The sequence below is a fragment of the Oncorhynchus clarkii genome, chromosome 9 (assembly GCF_045791955.1).
Source record: "Oncorhynchus clarkii lewisi isolate Uvic-CL-2024 chromosome 9, UVic_Ocla_1.0, whole genome shotgun sequence".
Taxonomy (NCBI): Eukaryota; Metazoa; Chordata; class Actinopteri; order Salmoniformes; family Salmonidae; genus Oncorhynchus; species Oncorhynchus clarkii.
Window position 1 is genome coordinate 79120146 of NC_092155.1, and position 21199 is coordinate 79141344.

The window sequence follows — 21199 nt, forward strand, 5'->3', positions numbered from 1 at the left end:
GCTCTCCCATGCTCTCCCATGCTGTCCCATGCTGTCCCATGCTGTCCCATACTGTCCCATGCTGTCCCATGTTGACCATGTTGACCAGTAAACACTATCCATGTCTCTACAGTACAGACCACCCTGTTCCACTGGTCACTAATCATCACTGACAACATGTTTCACTGTCCCAACCAAGAACACTTTCTGGGAGGGTTTTAGGTGTTCAGAGCGGCTTCACTTCGGTGTACAATGTATGTTTTTAACATTTAAAAACAAATACAACGAGGAGGAAGACTACAGCTTTACATGGTAACGTTAGTATGCTCATCCTCACGGATTCAAAACGGAGAGAAATCAAATCATCTCTGCCTTTTTTCTGTCCAACTCCTTTCTACCTCAAATGGGTCATTCTGGAAGATTTTCCTTGTTATTATGTACGGACAGCTGATCCAAAACAACACCCTGATCCACTGACTGACCAGTGATGTCTAGGGATGTGGATCGTTCCCTTTCACGATGATTGGATACGTATCTAGACACATGGGCCTCCATACTATACCGGTTTGATTACAGAATGAATCGGTGCATTTCGGGTTCGATGCGATACTATACAGGAACCGGTTTGATTACAGAATGAATCGGTGCATTTCGGGTTCGATGCGATACTATACAGGAACCGGTTTGATTACAGAATGAATCGGTGCATTTCGGGTTCGATGCGATACTATACAGGAACCGGTTTGATTACAGAATGAATCGGTGCATTTCGGGTTCGATGCGATACTATACAGGAACCGGTTTGATTACAGAATGAATCGGTGCATTTCGGGTTCGATGCGATACTATACAGGAACCGGTTTGATTACAGAATGAATCGTTGCATTTCGGGTTCGATGCGATACTATACAGGAACCGGTTTGATTACAGAATGAATCGTTGCATTTCGGGTTCGATGCGATACTATACAGGAACCGGTTTGATTACAGAATGAATCGGTGCATTTCGGGTTCGATGCGATACTATACAGGAACCGGTTTGATTACAGAATGAATCGGTGCATTTCGGGTTCGATGCGATACTATACAGGAACCGGTTTGATTACAGAATGAATCGGTGCATTTCGGGTTCGATGCGATACTATACAGGAACCGGTTTGATTACAGAATGAATCGGTGCATTTCGGGTTCGATGCGATACTATACAGGAACCGGTTTGATTACAGAATGAATCGGTGCATTTCGGGTTCGATGCGATACTATACAGGAACCGGTTTGATTACAGAATGAATCGGTGCATTTCGGGTTCGATGCGATACTATACAGGAACCGGTTTGATTACAGAATGAATCGGTGCATTTCGGGTTCGATGCGATACTATACAGGAACCGGTTTGATTACAGAATGAATCGGTGCATTTCGGGTTCGGTGATGCGATGCGATACTATACAGGAACCGGTTTGATTACAGAATGAATCGGTGCATTTCGGGTTCGATGCGATACTATACAGGAACCGGTTTGATTACAGAATGAATCGGTGCATTTCGGGTTCGATGCGATACTATACAGGAACCGGTTTGATTACAGAATGAATCGGTGCATTTCGGGTTCGATGCGATACTATACAGGAACCGGTTTGATTACAGAATGAATCGGTGCATTTCGGGTTCGATGCGATACTATACAGGAACCGGTTTGATTACAGAATGAATCGGTGCATTTCGGGTTCGATGCGATACTATACAGGAACCGGTTTGATTACAGAATGAATCGGTGCATTTCGGGTTCGATGCGATACTATACAGGAACCGGTTTGATTACAGAATGAATCGGTGCATTTCGGGTTCGATGCGATACTATACAGGAACCGGTTTGATTACAGAATGAATCGGTGCATTTCGGGTTCGATGCGATACTATACAGGAACCGGTTTGATTACAGAATGAATCGGTGCATTTCGGGTTCGATGCGATACTATACAGGAACCGGTTTGATTACAGAATGAATCGGTGCATTTCGGGTTCGATGCGATACTATACAGGAACCGGTTTGATTACAGAATGAATCGGTGCATTTCGGGTTCGATGCGATACTATACAGGAACCGGTTTGATTACAGAATGAATCGGTGCATTTCGGGTTCGATGCGATACTATACAGGAACCGGTTTGATTACAGAATGAATCGGTGCATTTCGGGTTCGATGCGATACTATACAGGAACCGGTTTGATTACAGAATGAATCGGTGCATTTCGGGTTCGATGCGATACTATACAGGAACCGGTTTGATTACAGAATGAATCGGTGCATTTCGGGTTCGATGCGATACTATACAGGAACCGGTTTGATTACAGAATGAATCGGTGCATTTCGGGTTCGATGCGATACTATACAGGAACCGGTTTGATTACAGAATGAATCGGTGCATTTCGGGTTCGATGCGATACTATACAGGAACCGGTTTGATTACAGAATGAATCGGTGCATTTCGGGTTCGATGCGATGCGATACTATACAGGAACCGGTTTGATTACAGAATGAATCGGTGCATTTCGGGTTCGATGCGATACTATACAGGAACCGGTTTGATTACAGAATGAATCGGTGCATTTCGGGTTCGATGCGATACTATACAGGAACCGGTTTGATTACAGAATGAATCGGTGCATTTCGGGTTCGATGCGATACTATACAGGAACCGGTTTGATTACAGAATGAATCGGTGCATTTCGGGTTCGATGCGATACTATACAGGAACCGGTTTGATTACAGAATGAATCGGTGCATTTCGGGTTCGATGCGATACTATACAGGAACCGGTTTGATTACAGAATGAATCGGTGCATTTCGGGTTCGATGCGATACTATACAGGAACCGGTTTGATTACAGAATGAATCGGTGCATTTCGGGTTCGATGCGATACTATACAGGAACCGGTTTGATTACAGAATGAATCGGTGCATTTCGGGTTCGATGCGATACTATACAGGAACCGGTTTGATTACAGAATGAATCGGTGCATTTCGGGTTCGATGCGATACTATACAGGAACCGGTTTGATTACAGAATGAATCGGTGCATTTCGGGTTCGATGCGATACTATACAGGAACCGGTTTGATTACAGAATGAATCGGTGCATTTCGGGTTCGATGCGATACTATACAGGAACCGGTTTGATTACAGAATGAATCGGTGCATTTCGGGTTCGATGCGATACTATACAGGAACCGGTTTGATTACAGAATGAATCGGTGCATTTCGGGTTCGATGCGATACTATACAGGAACCGGTTTGATTACAGAATGAATCGGTGCATTTCGGGTTCGATGCGATACTATACAGGAACCGGTTTGATTACAGAATGAATCGGTGCATTTCGGGTTCGATGCGATACTATACAGGAACCGGTTTGATTACAGAATGAATCGGTGCATTTCGGGTTCGATGCGATACTATACAGGAACCGGTTTGATTACAGAATGAATCGGTGCATTTCGGGTTCGATGCGATACTATACAGGAACCGGTTTGATTACAGAATGAATCGGTGCATTTCGGGTTCGATGCGATACTATACAGGAACCGGTTTGATTACAGAATGAATCGGTGCATTTCGGGTTCGATGCGATACTATACAGGAACCGGTTTGATTACAGAATGAATCGGTGCATTTCGGGTTCGATGCGATACTATACAGGAACCGGTTTGATTACAGAATGAATCGGTGCATTTCGGGTTCGATGCGATACTATACAGGAACCGGTTTGATTACAGAATGAATCGGTGCATTTCGGGTTCGATGCGATACTATACAGGAACCGGTTTGATTACAGAATGAATCGGTGCATTTCGGGTTCGATGCGATACTATACAGGAACCGGTTTGATTACAGAATGAATCGGTGCATTTCGGGTTCGATGCGATACTATACAGGAACCGGTTTGATTACAGAATGAATCGGTGCATTTCGGGTTCGATGCGATACTATACAGGAACCGGTTTGATTACAGAATGAATCGGTGCATTTCGGGTTCGATGCGATACTATACAGGAACCGGTTTGATTACAGAATGAATCGGTGCATTTCGGGTTCGATGCGATACTATACAGGAACCGGTTTGATTACAGAATGAATCGGTGCATTTCGGGTTCGATGCGATACTATACAGGAACCGGTTTGATTACAGAATGAATCGGTGCATTTCGGGTTCGATGCGATACTATACAGGAACCGGTTTGATTACAGAATGAATCGGTGCATTTCGGGTTCGATGCGATACTATACAGGAACCGGTTTGATTACAGAATGAATCGGTGCATTTCGGGTTCGATGCGATACTATACAGGAACCGGTTTGATTACAGAATGAATCGGTGCATTTCGGGTTCGATGCGATACTATACAGGAACCGGTTTGATTACAGAATGAATCGGTGCATTTCGGGTTCGATGCGATACTATACAGGAACCGGTTTGATTACAGAATGAATCGGTGCATTTCGGGTTCGATGCGATACTATACAGGAACCGGTTTGATTACAGAATGAATCGGTGCATTTCGGGTTCGATGCGATACTATACAGGAACCGGTTTGATTACAGAATGAATCGGTGCATTTCGGGTTCGATGCGATACTATACAGGAACCGGTTTGATTACAGAATGAATCGGTGCATTTCGGGTTCGATGCGATACTATACAGGAACCGGTTTGATTACAGAATGAATCGGTGCATTTCGGGTTCGATGCGATACTATACAGGAACCGGTTTGATTACAGAATGAATCGGTGCATTTCGGGTTCGATGCGATACTATACAGGAACCGGTTTGATTACAGAATGAATCGGTGCATTTCGGGTTCGATGCGATACTATACAGGAACCGGTTTGATTACAGAATGAATCGGTGCATTTCGGGTTCGATGCGATACTATACAGGAACCGGTTTGATTACAGAATGAATCGGTGCATTTCGGGTTCGATGCGATACTATACAGGAACCGGTTTGATTACAGAATGAATCGGTGCATTTCGGGTTCGATGCGATACTATACAGGAACCGGTTTGATTACAGAATGAATCGGTGCATTTCGGGTTCGATGCGATACTATACAGGAACCGGTTTGATTACAGAATGAATCGGTGCATTTCGGGTTCGATGCGATACTATACAGGAACCGGTTTGATTACAGAATGAATCGGTGCATTTCGGGTTCGATGCGATACTATACAGGAACCGGTTTGATTACAGAATGAATCGGTGCATTTCGGGTTCGATGCGATACTATACAGGAACCGGTTTGATTACAGAATGAATCGGTGCATTTCGGGTTCGATGCGATACTATACAGGAACCGGTTTGATTACAGAATGAATCGGTGCATTTCGGGTTCGATGCGATACTATACAGGAACCGGTTTGATTACAGAATGAATCGGTGCATTTCGGGTTCGATGCGATACTATACAGGAACCGGTTTGATTACAGAATGAATCGGTGCATTTCGGGTTCGATGCGATACTATACAGGAACCGGTTTGATTACAGAATGAATCGGTGCATTTCGGGTTCGATGCGATACTATACAGGAACCGGTTTGATTACAGAATGAATCGGTGCATTTCGGGTTCGATGCGATACTATACAGGAACCGGTTTGATTACAGAATGAATCGGTGCATTTCGGGTTCGATGCGATACTATACAGGAACCGGTTTGATTACAGAATGAATCGGTGCATTTCGGGTTCGATGCGATACTATACAGGAACCGGTTTGATTACAGAATGAATCGGTGCATTTCGGGTTCGATGCGATACTATACAGGAACCGGTTTGATTACAGAATGAATCGGTGCATTTCGGGTTCGATGCGATACTATACAGGAACCGGTTTGATTACAGAATGAATCGGTGCATTTCGGGTTCGATGCGATACTATACAGGAACCGGTTTGATTACAGAATGAATCGGTGCATTTCGGGTTCGATGCGATACTATACAGGAACCGGTTTGATTACAGAATGAATCGGTGCATTTCGGGTTCGATGCGATACTATACAGGAACCGGTTTGATTACAGAATGAATCGGTGCATTTCGGGTTCGATGCGATACTATACAGGAACCGGTTTGATTACAGAATGAATCGGTGCATTTCGGGTTCGATGCGATACTATACTCTGACATTTGTTGCATAAACAAATGAATTGTCCGTTCTAAATCTGCTGCTGATGGAGCTCATGACGCTGTGGGCGGCTCTGAGCTGACCGTGTGTGTGTGTGTGTGTGTGTGTGTGTGTGTGTGTGTGTGTGTGTGTGTGTGTGTGTGTGTGTGTGTGTGTGTGTGTGTGTGTGTGTGTGTGTGTGTGTGTGTGTGTGTGTGTGTGTGTGTGTGTGTGTGTGTGTGTGTGTGTGTGTGTGTGTGTGTGTGTGACATATAATGCCTTCAGAAAGTATTCACACCCCGTTATTGTTACAGCCTGAATTTTAAAATGGATTACATTGAGATGTGTCAATGGCCTACATACAATACCCCATAATGTCAAAGTGGAATGATGTTTTTGGGGAAATTTTTACTCATAAAAAATGAAAAGCTTATGTCTTCAGGCAGTTAGTATTCAACACCTTTGTTATGACAAGCCTACATAAGATCAGGAGGATACATTTGCTTAAGTCACGTAATAAGTTGCATGGACTCACTGTGTGCAACAACAGTGTTTAATATGATTTTTGAATGACTCCCTCATCTCTGTACCCCACACATACAATTATCTGTAAGGTCTCTCAGTCGAGCACTGCATTTCAAACACAGATTCAACCACAACGACCAGGGAGGTTTTCAAATGCCCCTCAAAGGGCAGCTATTGATAGATGGGTAAAAATATAAACAGCAGACATTGAATATCCCTTTGAGCATGGTGAAGTTATTCATTACACTATGGATGATGGTATCAATACACCCCAGTCACTACAAATATACAGGCGTCCTTCCTAACTCAGTTGCCGGAGAGGAAGGAAACTGCTCAGTTTATTGGTTGTGATAGGAGAAAACTGAGGATGGATCAACAACATTGTAGTTACTCCACAATATTAACCTACATGACCGAGTGAAAATAAGGAAGCCTGTACAGAATAAAAATATTCCAAAACATTAATCCTGTTTTGCAACAAGGTACTAAAATCAAACTGCAAAAATTGTTGCAAAGAAATTAAGTTAATGTCCTGAATACAAAGCGTTATGTTTGGGGCAAATGCAACACATCACTGAGTACCACTCTTCATATTTTCAAGCATGTTGGTGGCTGCATCATGTTATGGGTATGCTTGTCATCTACAAGGACTAGGGAGTTTTTTTTAAAGATACAAATGAACAGAATAGAGCTAAGCACAAGAAAAATCCTAGAGGAATACCTGGTTCAGTCTGCTTTCCATATAACTGGAGCTCACCATATAACTGGACATATAACTAGAGCTCACCATATAACTGGAGCTCACCATATAACTAGAGCTCACCATATAACTGGACATATAACTGGAGCTCACCATATAACTGGACATATAACTAGAGCTCACCATATAACTGGAGCTCACCATGTAACTAGAGCTCACCATATAACTAGAGCTCACCATACAACTGGACATATAACTGGAGCTCACCATATAACTAGAGCTCACCATATAACTGGACATATAACTAGAGCTCACCATAAAACTAGAGCTCACCATACAACTGGACATATAACTAGAGCTCACCATATAACTGGAGCTCAGCATATAACTGGACATATAACTGGAGCTCACCATATAACTAGAGCTCAGCAAATAACTGGACATATAACTAGAGCTCACCATATAACTGGACATATAACTAGAGCTCATCATATAACTAGAGCTCACCATATAACTGGACATATAACTAGAGCTCACCATATAACTGGAGCTCAGCATATAACTGGACATATAACTAGAGCTCACCATATAACTGGAGCTCAGCATATAACTGGACATATAACTAGAGCTCACCATATAACTGGACATATAACTGGAGCTCACCATATAACTAGAGCTCAGCAAATAACTGGACATATAACTAGAGCTCACCATATAACTGGACATATAACTGGAGCTCACCATATAACTAGAGCTCAGCAAATAACTGGACATATAACTAGAGCTCACCATATAACTGGACATATAACTAGAGCTCACCATATAACTAGAGCTCACCATATAACTGGACATATAACTAGAGCTCACCATATAACTGGAGCTCAGCATATAACTGGACATATAACTAGAGCTCACCATATAACTGGACATATAACTGGAGCTCACCATATAACTAGAGCTCACCATATAACTAGAGCTCAGCAAATAACTGGACATATAACTAGAGCTCACCATATAACTGGACATATAACTGGAGCTCACCATATAACTAGAGCTCAGCAAATAACTGGACATATAACTAGAGCTCACCATATAACTGGACATATAACTAGAGCTCACCATATAACTAGAGCTCACCATATAACTGGACATATAACTAGAGCTCACCATATAACTAGAGCTCACCATATAACTAGAGCTCACCATATAACTGGACATATAACTAGAGCTCACCATATAACTAGAGCTCAGCATATAACTGGACATATAACTAGAGCTCACCATATAACTGGACATATAACTGGAGCTCACCTTATAACTGGACATATAACTGGAGCTCACCATATAACTAGAGCTCACCATATAACTAGAGCTCAGCAAATAGCTGGACATATAACTAGAGCTCACCATATAACTGGACATATAACTAGAGCTCACCATATAACTGGACATATAACTGGAGCTCACCATATAACTGGAGCTCAGCAAATAACTGGACATATAACTAGAGCTCACCATATAACTGGACATATAACTAGAGCTCACCATATAACTGGAGCTCACCATATAACTGGACATATAACTGGAGCTCACCATATAACTGGAGCTCACCATATAACTGGACATATAACTGGAGCTCACCATGTAACTGGAGCTCACCATATAACTAGAGCTCACCATATAACTGGAGCTCACCATATAACTGGAGCTCACCATGTAACTAGAGCTCACCATATAACTGGACATATAACTGGAGCTCACCGTGTAACTAGAGCTCACCATATAACTAGAGCTCACCATATAACTGGAGCTCACCATATAACTGCAGCTCACCATATAACTGCATCTCACCATATAACTGGAGCTCACCATATAACTGGAGCTCACCATATAACTGGAGCTCACCATATAACTGGAGCTCACCATATAACTAGAGCTCACCATATAACTGGAGCTCACCATATAACTGGACATATAACTAGAGCTCACCATATAACTGGAGCTCACCATATAACTGGAGCTCACCATATAACTAGAGCTCACCATATAACTAGAGCTCACCATATAACTAGAGCTCACCATATAACTGGAGCTCACCATATAACTGGAGCTCACCATATAACTGGAGCTCACCATATAACTGGAGCTCACCATATTACTAGAGCTCACCATATTACTGGAGCTCACCATATAACTGGAGCTCACCATATTACTAGAGCTCACCATATTACTAGAGCTCACCATATAACTGGAGCTCACCATATAACTGGAGCTCACCATATAACTAGAGCTCACCATATAACTAGAGCTCACCATATAACTGGAGCTCACCATATTACTAGAGTTCACCATATAACTGGAGTTCACCATATAACTGGAGCTCACCATATAACTAGAGCTCACCATATAACTAGAGCTCACCATATAACTGGAGCTCACCATATAACTGCAAAGATGACTGAGACAGTTTAGAACAGCAGGAAAAGTCTAAATGGGATCCTTGGGATGTCCCAACTCTGACGTCACCCCATTGAAGTTGAAATGTAAAATGGTTAAGGTAAGGGTTATGGTAAGAGTAGGGGATAAGGTTAGGGTAGGGGATAAGATAGGGTAGGTAAGGGTTTAGGGTAGTAGTAGGGGTTAGGGTAGGTAAGGGTTAAGATAGGGTAGGTAAGGGTTAAGTTTAGGGTAGGAGTAGGGGTTAGGGTAGGTAAGGGTTAAGGTAGGGGATAAGGTTTAAGGTAGGTAATGGTTAAGGTTAGGGTTTAGGGTAGGGGATAAGGTTTAGGGTAGGGGATAAGGTAGGGATGTCCCAAGGATCCCAGATAGCACTAAAGCTCATCTGTCCCAACTGTTAGTTATAGGTGACGCTATATTCCTGTCTCCCCCTGATGGCTGGTATGCAGCATTACATCACTGTCCCATCACACGGCTGGCTAGCTGTATATTTATGTCTGTAGTCAGCTGACTATGTATTTATGGCTTTCATATTTACAACCAGAGTATTTCTGGTGTCTGGTTGAACTAGTTTCCCTTGAGTGTTCTGGGCCTATAGCTAGAGTATTTCTGGTGTCTGGTTGAACTGGTTTCCCTTGAGTGTTCTGGGCCTATAGCTAGAGTATTTCTGGTGTCTGGTTGAACTGGTTTCCCTTGAGTCTTCTGAACCAGTTGATATGGAGATGTCATGGCCTTAGAAAAGAGTGACTTATTTGACTATGAATGATATTTCTATGTGTCTGACTGGGGGTTCAGGAGGGGTGGAGCTACTGGGGGTTCAGAAGGGGTGGAGCTACTGGGGGTTCAGGAGGGGTGGAGCTACTGGGGGTTCAGGAGGGGTGGAGCTACTGGGGGTTCAGGAGGGGTGGAGCTACTGGGGGTTCAGGAGGGGTGGAGCTACTGGGGGTTCAGGAGGGGTGGAGCTACTGGGGGTTCAGGAGGGGTGGAGCTACTGGGGGTTCAGGAGGGGTGGAGCTACTGGGGGTTCAGGAGGGGTGGAGCTACTGGGGGTTCAGGAGGGGTGGAGCTACTGGGGGTTCAGGAGGGGTGGAGCTACTGGGGGTTCAGGAGGGGTGGAGCTACTGGGGGTTCAGAAGGGGTGGAGCTACTGGGGGTTCAGGAGGGGTGTAGCTACTGGGGGTTCAGAAGGGGTGGAGCTACTGGGGGTTCAGGAGGGGTGGAGCTACTGGGGGTTCAGGAGGGGTGGAGCTACTGGGGGTTCAGGAGGGGTGGAGCTACGATACTGCTGCAGTACTAAAAGGGTAAAATAAGTCAAGTGTAACCTAATCACGTTTTATTCGTGACATTCATTGTAAACAACAGGTGTGGACGAACAGTGAAATGCTTAGTTACAGGTCGTTCCCAACAATGTAGAGAGAAAGAAAATGGAGAAATAATAGAAAAGTAAAATAACGTAATAATAAATACGATAACATGGTACTATACACAGAGTACCAGTACTGAGTCAATGATAACATGGCTATATACACAGAGTACCAGTACTGAGTCAATGATAACATGGCTATATACACAGAGTACCAGTACTGAGTCAATGATAACATGGTACTATACACAGAGTACCAATACTGAGTCAATGATAACATGGCTATATACACAGAGTACCAATACTGAGTCAATGATAACATGGCTGTATACACAGAGTACCAGTACTGAGTCAATGATAACATGGTACTATACACAGAGTACCAGTACTGAGTCAATGATAACATGGTACTATACACAGAGTACCAGTACTGAGTCAATGATAACATGGCTGTATACACAGAGTACCAGTACTGAGTCAATGATAACATGGCTATATACACAGAGTACCAGTACTGAGTCTATGATAACATGGCTGTATACACAGAGTACCAGTACTGAGTCAATGATAACATGGCTGTATACACAGAGTACCAGTACTGAGTCAATGATAACATGGCTGTATACATAGAGTACCAGTACTGAGTCAATGATAACATGGTACTATACACAGAGTACCAGTACTGAGTCAATGATAACATGGTACTATACACAGAGTACCAGTACTGAGTCAATGATAACATGGTACTATACACAGAGTACCAGTACTGAGTCAATGATAACATGGTACTATACACAGAGTACCAGTACTGAGTCAATGATAACATGGTACTATACACAGAGTACCAGTACTAGATGTGCAGGGGTACGAGGTTATACTGCATAACAAGTAGATAAAAAACACTGTTATACTGCATAACAAGTAGGATAAAACACTGTTATACTGCATAACAAGTAGGCTGAAACAGTGTTATACTGCATAACAAGTAGGATAAAACACTGTTATACTGCATAACAAGTAGATAAAAACACTGTTATACTGCATAACAAGTAGGATAAAACACTGTTATACTGCGTAACAAGTAGGCTGAAACACTGTTATACTGCGTAACAAGTAGGCTAAAACACTGTTATACTGCGTAACAAGTAGGCTGAAACACTGTTATACTGCAAACAAGTAGGCTAAAACACTGTTATACTGCGTAACAAGTAGGTAAAAAACACTTATACTGTATAACAAGTAGGCTGAAACAGTGTTATACTGCATAACAAGTAGGTAAAAAACACTTATACTGTATAACAAGTAGGCTGAAACAGTGTTATACTGCATAACAAGTAGGATAAAACACTGTTATACTGCATAACAAGTAGGATAAAACACTGTTATACTGCGTAACAAGTAGGATAAAACACTGTTATACTGCGTAACAAGTAGGATAAAACACTGTTATACTGCGTAACAAGTAGGATAAAACACTGTTATACTGCATAACAAGTAGGATAAAACACTGTTATACTGCATAACAAGTAGAATAAAACACTGTTATACTGCGTAACAAGTAGGCTGAAATAGTGTTACCACACAAGAATAAGAACTTATTGTAATGTTGTCTCCGGCTGGAGCGGCTTTTTCTATATTACAATCAATCAACCAATCACCTCTGACCCTTCTTTTCTCTAGGATTCGTTAAATGAGTACCCATGTGGAGGGGAACACACCCCCAGCCCCATCGCCTCGGCGGTTCCCCTGTCAGCCACCCCCTCTCTGATCAGGGAAACCCAGCTCACCGCTGTCACCACCGCTACCGAGGCCGGCCACACCATCGCCCTGCTGGGGGACAAGAAGGGCTGGCTGCATAAGGTAGGCTATACGCACGGGAGTAAGGTAGGCTATACGCACGGGAGTAAGGTAGGCTATACACACGGGCATAAGGTAGGCTATACACACGGGCATAAGGTAGGCTATACACACGGGCATAAGGTAGGCTATACACACGGGCATAAGGTAGGCTATACGCACGGGAGTAAGGTAGGCTATACACACGGGCATAAGGTAGGCTATACACACGGGCATAAGGTAGGCTATACACACGGGCATAAGGTAGGCTATACGCACGAGAGTAAGGTAGGCTATACACACGGGCATAAGGTAGGCTATACACACGGGCATAAGGTAGGCTATACACACGGGCATAAGGTAGGCTATACGCACGGGAGTAAGGTAGGCTATACGCACGGGAGTAAGATAGGCTATACACACGGGAGAAAGGTAGGCTATACACACAGGCGTAAGGTAGGCTATACACACGGGCATAAGGTAGGCTATACACACGGGCATAAGGTAGGCTATACGCACGGGAGTAAGGTAGGCTATACACACGGGAGAAAGGTAGGCTATACACACAGGCGTAAGGTAGGCTATACACACGGGCATAAGGTAGGCTATACACACGGGCATAAGGTAGGCTATACACACGGGAGTAAGGTAGGCTATACTCACGGGAGCAAGGTAGGCTATACACACGGGCACCATCGCTCTGCTGGGGGACAAGGAGGGATGGCTGCATGAACCCTGTACCCACAGACAGACAGACAGACAGACCAGACAGACAGACCAGACAGACAGGCAGGGAGACAGACAGACAGGCAGGCAGGCAGGCAGGCAGGCAGGTATCCACAGAGAGGGTCATTAACATGAAACATGTTGCTAATGTTAATTATGGATGAAACCAGATCCAGCCCATCTCCAGCTCCATGCTGCCGAGAGCTGACTGCTGTTCCTCCGCTTAAATACCCTCCCCTCCTTAACACACTAACAAGACACAAGACACTCCCTAAATCACACACACACACACGCACGCACACACACACACACACACACTCGCACAAGCACACACACTAACAAGACACGAGACACTCCCTAAATCGCACGCACGCACGCACACACACACACACTCACACACACACACACTCGCACACACACACACACACACACACACACACTCGCACACACACACACACACTCGCACAAGCACACACATTAACAAGACACGAGACACTCCCTAAATCACACACACACGCACGCACGCACACACTCGCACAAGCACACACATTAACAAGACACGAGACATTCCCTAATCACGCACACACACGGTGATAGGAGTAACCACAGAGACACAAGACATTCCCTAATCACACACACACACGGTGATAGGAGTAACCACAGAGACACGAGACATTCCCTAATCACACACACACACGGTGATAGGAGTAACCACAGAGACACGAGACATTCCCTAATCACACACACACACGGTGATAGGAGTAACCACAGAGACACGAGACATTCCCTAATCACGCACACACACGGTGATAGGAGTAACCACAGAGACACGAGACATTCCCTAATCACGCACACACACGGTGATAGGAGTAACCACAGAGACACGAGACATTCCCTAATCACACACACACACGGTGATAGGAGTAACCACAGAGACACGAGACATTCCCTAATCACACACACACACGGTGATAGGAGTAACCACAGAGACACGAGACATTCCCTAATCACACACACACACGGTGATAGGAGTAACCACAGAGACACGAGACATTCCCTAATCACACACACACACGGTGATAGGAGTAACCACAGAGACACGAGACATTCCCTAATCACACACACACACGGTGATAGGAGTAACCACAGAGACACGAGACATTCCCTAATCACACACACACACGGTGATAGGAGTAACCACAAAGACACAAGACATTCCCTAATCACTCACACACACGGTGATAGGAGTAACCACAGAGACACGAGACATTCCCTAATCACACACACACACGGTGATAGGAGTAACCACAGAGACACGAGACATTCCCTAATCACACACACACACGGTGATAGGAGTAACCACAGAGACACAAGACATTCCCTAATCACACACACACACGGTGATAGGAGTAACCACAGAGACACGAGACATTCCCTAATCACACACACACACGGTGATAGGAGTAACCACAGAGACACGAGACATTCCCTAATCACACACACACACGGTGATAGGAGTAACCACAGAGACACGAGACATTCCCTAATCACACACACACACGGTGATAGGAGTAACCACAGAGACACGAGACATTCCCTAATCACACACACACACGGTGATAGGAGTAACCACAGAGACACGAGACATTCCCTAATCACACACACACACGGTGATAGGAGTAACCACAGAGACACGAGACATTCCCTAATCACACACACACACGGTGATAGGAGTAACCACAGAGACACGAGACATTCCCTAATCACACACACACACGGTGATAGGAGTAACCACAGAGACACAAGACATTCCCTAATCACACACACACACGGTGATAGGAGTAACCACAGAGACACGAGACATTCCCTAATCACACACACACACGGTGATAGGAGTAACCACAGAGACACGAGACATTCCCTAATCACACACACACACGGTGATAGGAGTAACCACAGAGACACGAGACATTCCCTAATCACACACACACACGGTGATAGGAGTAACCACAGAGACACAAGACATTCCCTAATCACACACACACACGGTGATAGGAGTAACCACAGAGACACGAGACATTCCCTAATCACACACACACACACACGGTGACCTGGACCTGGATAGGGTATGGTGATATGGCCTGGGTCTAGTACCCTGTTAAACCTTGGGACCTGGATAGGGTATGGTGATATAGCCTGGGTCTAGTACCCTGTTAAACCTTGGGACCTGGATAGGGTATGGTGATATGGCCTGGGTCTAGTACCCTGTTAAACCTTGGGACCTGGATAGGGTATGGTGATATGGCCTGGGTCTAGTGTACCCTGTTAAACCTTGGGACCTGGATAGGGTATGGTGATATGGCCTGGGTCTAGTACCCTGTTAAACCTTGGGACCTGGATAGGGTATGGTGATATGGCCTGGGTCTAGTACCCTGTTAAACCTTGGGACCTGGATAGGGTATGGTGATATGGCCTGGGTCTAGTGTACCCTGTTAAACCTTGGGACCTGGATAGGGTATGGTGATATGGCCTGGGTCTAGTACCCTGTTAAACCTTGGGACCTGGATAGGGTATGGTGATATGGCCTGGGTCTAGTACCCTGTTAAACCTTGGGACCTGGATAGGGTATGGTGATATAGCCTGGGTCTAGTACCCTGTAAAGGGAGTTAAGGGAGTCTAACCTGTACCAACATCAGGCCTTTGATAAGGTTGAAAATAAATAGTTAATCTGATGCTTCTCTCTTCAGTACAGTTTTCAGTTGTCTCTCTCTCATTCAACTGACTAGGTTACTCTTGTACAATTCTAAATAGCCAACATACTAAAACAACTATTGGTCTAAAAAGGGTTTTAATTATCATTTTATCTCATGTTCATCATTGTTATTTTAAGGTCCTTACAAACGGTCTGTTCCAGGTACGTAGGAGTAAAAAACAAGAATCCTGGAAGAGATGGATTCTGGGAAATAAATAATATATATATTTTTTAAATGAGGCTTGAATGGTGAAAACAAAACAGGTCATCATCATCACTTCGATTAACTTGGTGTTTCTTATCCGATGCTTTATATAACTCGCTCACCGTGAAGATAAGGTTTAAAATAATTGGATTATCTGGTGCTTCTCTCTTCAGGTTTTTTTGACTCACTGATTAGGCAGGCTAGCGGATCCCTCTGCAGGCCGAAATAAGCACCACATACCTTGACTACAAAATAAATAAATACATTCTCATCTACAATGACGACCTAGGAACAGTGGGTTAACTGGTCTAGGATCAGTGGGTTAACTGCCTTGTTCAGGGGATCAGTGGGTTAACTGGTCTAGGATCAGTGGGTTAACTGGTCTAGGATCAGAGGGTTAACTCTTGCCAACACACCATAAATAATCTTCACTCAATCTCCTCTGTGCGGTCAGGTATTTCTCCAGCCTGACACAACAGGGACATTGTATCAGAGTGTATTGGTGGACCAGGACAGTCCAGTCAACGCTGACCTACTACTGGACCAGTCTGGACAGAATGTCTACGTCCTCACTGATGGCAAGGTAACACCTAGCCACTACCCCTAGACCCTAACCCCTAGACCCTAACCTCTAGACCCTAAACCCTAACCACTACCCCTAACCCCTAGCCACTACCCCTAGACCCTAATCCCTAACCCCTAGCCACTACCCCTAGACCCTAACATCTAGCCACTACCCCTAGACCCTAACCCCTAGACCCTAACCCCTAGACCCTAACCCCTAGCCACTACCCCTAGACCCTAACCCCTAGACCCTAACCCCTAGCCACTACCCCTAGACCCTAACCTCTAGCCACTACCCCTAGACCCTAACCTCTAGCCACTACCCCTAGACTATAACCCCTAGCCACTACACCTAGACCCTAACCCCTAGCCACTACCCCTAGATTCTAACCCCTAGCCACTACCCCTAGACTCTAACCCCTAGCCACTACCCCTAGACTCTAACCCCTAGCCACTACACCTAGACCCTAACCCCTAGCCACAACCCCTAGATTCTAACCCCTAGCCACTACACCTAGACCCTAACCCCTAGCCACTACCCCTAACCCCTAGCCACTACCCCTATACTCTAACCCCTAGCCACTACCCCTAGACTCTAACCCCTAGCCACTACCCCTAGACTCTAACCCCTAGCCACTACCCCTAGACCCTAACCCCTAGCCACTACCCCTAGACTCTAACCCCTAGCCACTACCCCTAGACTCTAACCCCTAGCCACTACCCCTAGACTCTAACCCCTAGCCACTACCCCTAGACCCTAACACCTAGCCACTACCCCTAGACCCTAACCCCTAGCCACTACCCCTAGACCCTAACCCCTAAACACTACCCCTAGACCCTAACCCCTAAACACTACGCCTAGACCCTAACCCCTAGCCACTATCCCTAGACCCTAACCCCTAGCCACTACTCCTAAACTCTAGCCCCTAGCCACTACCCCTAGACCCTAACCCATAAACACTACCCCTAAACCCTAACCCCTAGCCACTACCCCTAGCCACTACCCCTAGACCCTAGCCACTACCCCTAGACCCTAACCCCTAAACACTACCCCTAGACCCTAACCCCTAAACACTACCCCTAGACTCAAACCCCTTATCCATGTGGATGATATACCTGATGTCTCTCTCTCTCTCCCCTTTCCCCCTCTCTGTCTCTCTCTCCCCCTCTCTTCTCTCTCTCTCCACCATCTCTCTCTCCACTCCATCTCTCTCTCTCCCCCTCCCAACCCTCTTTCTCCCCCCTCTCTCTCTCTCGCTCTCTCCCCCTTCCCCCACTCTCCCTCTCATTCTTTCTCTCTCTCACCCCCCTCTCTCTGTCTCCCTCACTCTCTCTTCTCTCTCTCTCTCTAACTCTCTCTCTCTCTCAGGTGTCCAAGGTGGCTGTATCTCAGTGTGAACAGCAGCCTGACTGCCAGTCCTGTCTGTCTGTCAGAGATCCTTACTGTGGCTGGTGTGTCCTGGAGGGAAGGTACTGTACACTGACACTCTTCCTGGGTTTTATTAAGGATCCCCATTAGTTCCTGCCAAGGCAGCAGCTACTCTTCCTGGGGTTTATAATGGATCCCCATTAGTTCCTGCCAAGGCAGCAGCTACTCTTCCTGGGTTTATTATGGATCCCCATTAGTTCCTGCCAAGGCAGCAGCTACTCTTCCTGGGGTTTATAATGGATCCCCATTAGTTCCTGCCAAGGCAGCAGCTACTCTTCCTGGGTTTATTATGGATCCCCATTAGTTCCTGCCAAGGCAGCAGCTACTCTTCCTGGGTTTATTATGGATCCCCATTAGTTCCTGCCAAGGCAGCAGCTACTCTTCCTGAGTTTATTATGGATCCTCATTAGTTCCTGCCAAGGCAGCAGCTACTCTTCCTGGGGTTTATAATGGATCCCCATTAGTTCCTGCCAAGGCAGCAGCTACTCTTCCTGGGGTTTATAATGGATCCCCATTAGTTCCTGTCAATGCAGCAGCTACTCTTCCTGGGGTTGATTATGGATCCCCATTAGTTCCTGCCAAGGCAGCAGCTACTCTTCCTGGGTTTATTATGGATCCCCATTAGTTCCTGCCAAGGCAGCAGCTACTCTTCCTGGGGTTTATGATAGATCCCCAATAGTTCCTGCCAAGGCAGCAGCTACTCTTCCTGGGGTTTATGATAGATCCCCATTAGTTCCTGCCAAGGCAGCAGCTACTCTTCCTGGGTTTATAATGGATCCCCATTAGTTCCTGCCAAGGCAGCAGCTACTCTTCCTGGGGTTTATGATAGATCCCCATTAGTTCCTGCCAAGGCAGCAGCTACTCTTCCTGGGTTTATTATGGATCCCCATTAGTTCCTGCCAAGGCAGCAGCTACTCTTCCTGTGGCTTGTAATGGTTCCCCATTAGTTCCTGCCAAGGCAGCAGCTACTCTTCCTGGGTTTATTATGGATCCCCATTAGTTCCTGCCAAGGCAGCAGGTACTCTTCCTGGGGTTTATGATAGATCCCCAATAGTTCCTGCCAAGGCAGCAGCTACTCTTCCTGGGGTTTATGATAGATCCCCATTAGTTCCTGTCAAGGCAGCAGCTACTCTTCCTGGGGTTTATGATAGATCCTCATTAGTTCCTGTCAAGGCAGCAGCTACTCTTCCTGGGGTTTATGATAGATCCCCATTAGTTCCTGCCAAGGCAGCAGCTACTCTTCCTGGGGTTTATAATGGATCCCCATTAGTTCCTGCCAAGGCAGCAGCTACTCTTCCTGGGTTTATTATGGATCCCCATTAGTTCCTGCCAAGGCAGCAGCTACTCTTCCTGTGTTTATTATGGATTCCCATTAGTTCCTGCCAAGGCAGCAGCCACTCTTCCTGGGGTTTATGATAGATCCCCATTAGTTCCTGTCAAGGCAGCAGCTACTCTTCCAGCAGTGCATATGTTATCATGTGTCTGTATGTCTCTTCAAAGTCCCCCGCTGTTCCATAAGGTGTATTTTAAATCTGATTCTACTGCTGCATCAGTTACCTGATGTGGAATAGAGTTCCATGTAGTCATGGCTCTATGTAGTACTGTGGAATAGAGTTCCATGTAGTCATGGCTCTATGTAGTACTGTGGAATAGAGTTCCATGTAGTCATGGCTCTATGTAGTACTGTGGAATAGAGTTCCATGTAGTCATGGCTCTATGTAGTACTGTGGAATAGAGTTCCATGTAGTCATGGCTCTATGTAGTACTGTGGAACAGAGTTCCATGTAGTCATGGCTCTATGTAGTACTGTGGAATAGAGTTCCATGTAGTCATGGCTCTATGTAGTACTGTGGAACAGAGTTCCATGTAGTCATGGCTCTATGTAGTACTGTGGAATAGAGTTCCATGTAGTCATGGCTCTATGTAGTACTGTGGAATAGAGTTCCATGTAGTCATGGCTCTATGTAATACTGTGGAATAGAGTTCCATGTAGTCATGGCTCTATGTAGTACTGTGGAATAAAGTTCCATGTAGTCATGGCTCTATGTATACTGTGGAATAGAGTTCCATATAGTCATGGCTCTATGTAGTACTGTGCACCTCCCCATAGTCTGTTCTGGACTTGGGGACTGTGAAGAGACCTCTGGTGGCATGTCTTGTGGGTGTCTGAGCTGTGTGCTAGTAGTTTAAACAGACCTCTGGTAGCATGTCTTGTGGGTGTCTGAGCTGTGTGCTAGTAGTTTAAACAGACCTCTGGTGGCATGTCTTGTGGGGTATGTATGGGTGTCTGAGCTGTGTGCTAGTAGTTTAAACAGACCTCTGGTAGCATGTCTTGTGGGGTATGTATGGGTGTCTGAGCTGTTTGCTGGTAGTTTAAACAGACCTCTGGGGGCATGTCTTGTGGGTGTCTGAGCTGTGTGCCAGTAGTTTAGACAGACAGCTCAGTGCATTCAACATGTCAATACCTCTCATAAATACAAGTAGTGATGAAGTCAATCTCTCCT

General features: G+C 45.2%; 1 protein-coding gene across 1 annotated transcript in view; it reads left to right on the forward strand.

The window, feature by feature from the left end:
- Positions 1-21199, forward strand: part of LOC139416970 (plexin B3) — a 227327-nt gene that overhangs the window by 120010 nt on the left and 86118 nt on the right. Inside the window, exons 4-6 of the mRNA XM_071166195.1 lie at positions 12864-13043; positions 17157-17285; positions 18636-18736. Of these exons, the coding sequence (XP_071022296.1) occupies positions 12864-13043; positions 17157-17285; positions 18636-18736 (410 nt within the window). The remainder of the gene's footprint in view (positions 1-12863; positions 13044-17156; positions 17286-18635; positions 18737-21199) is intronic.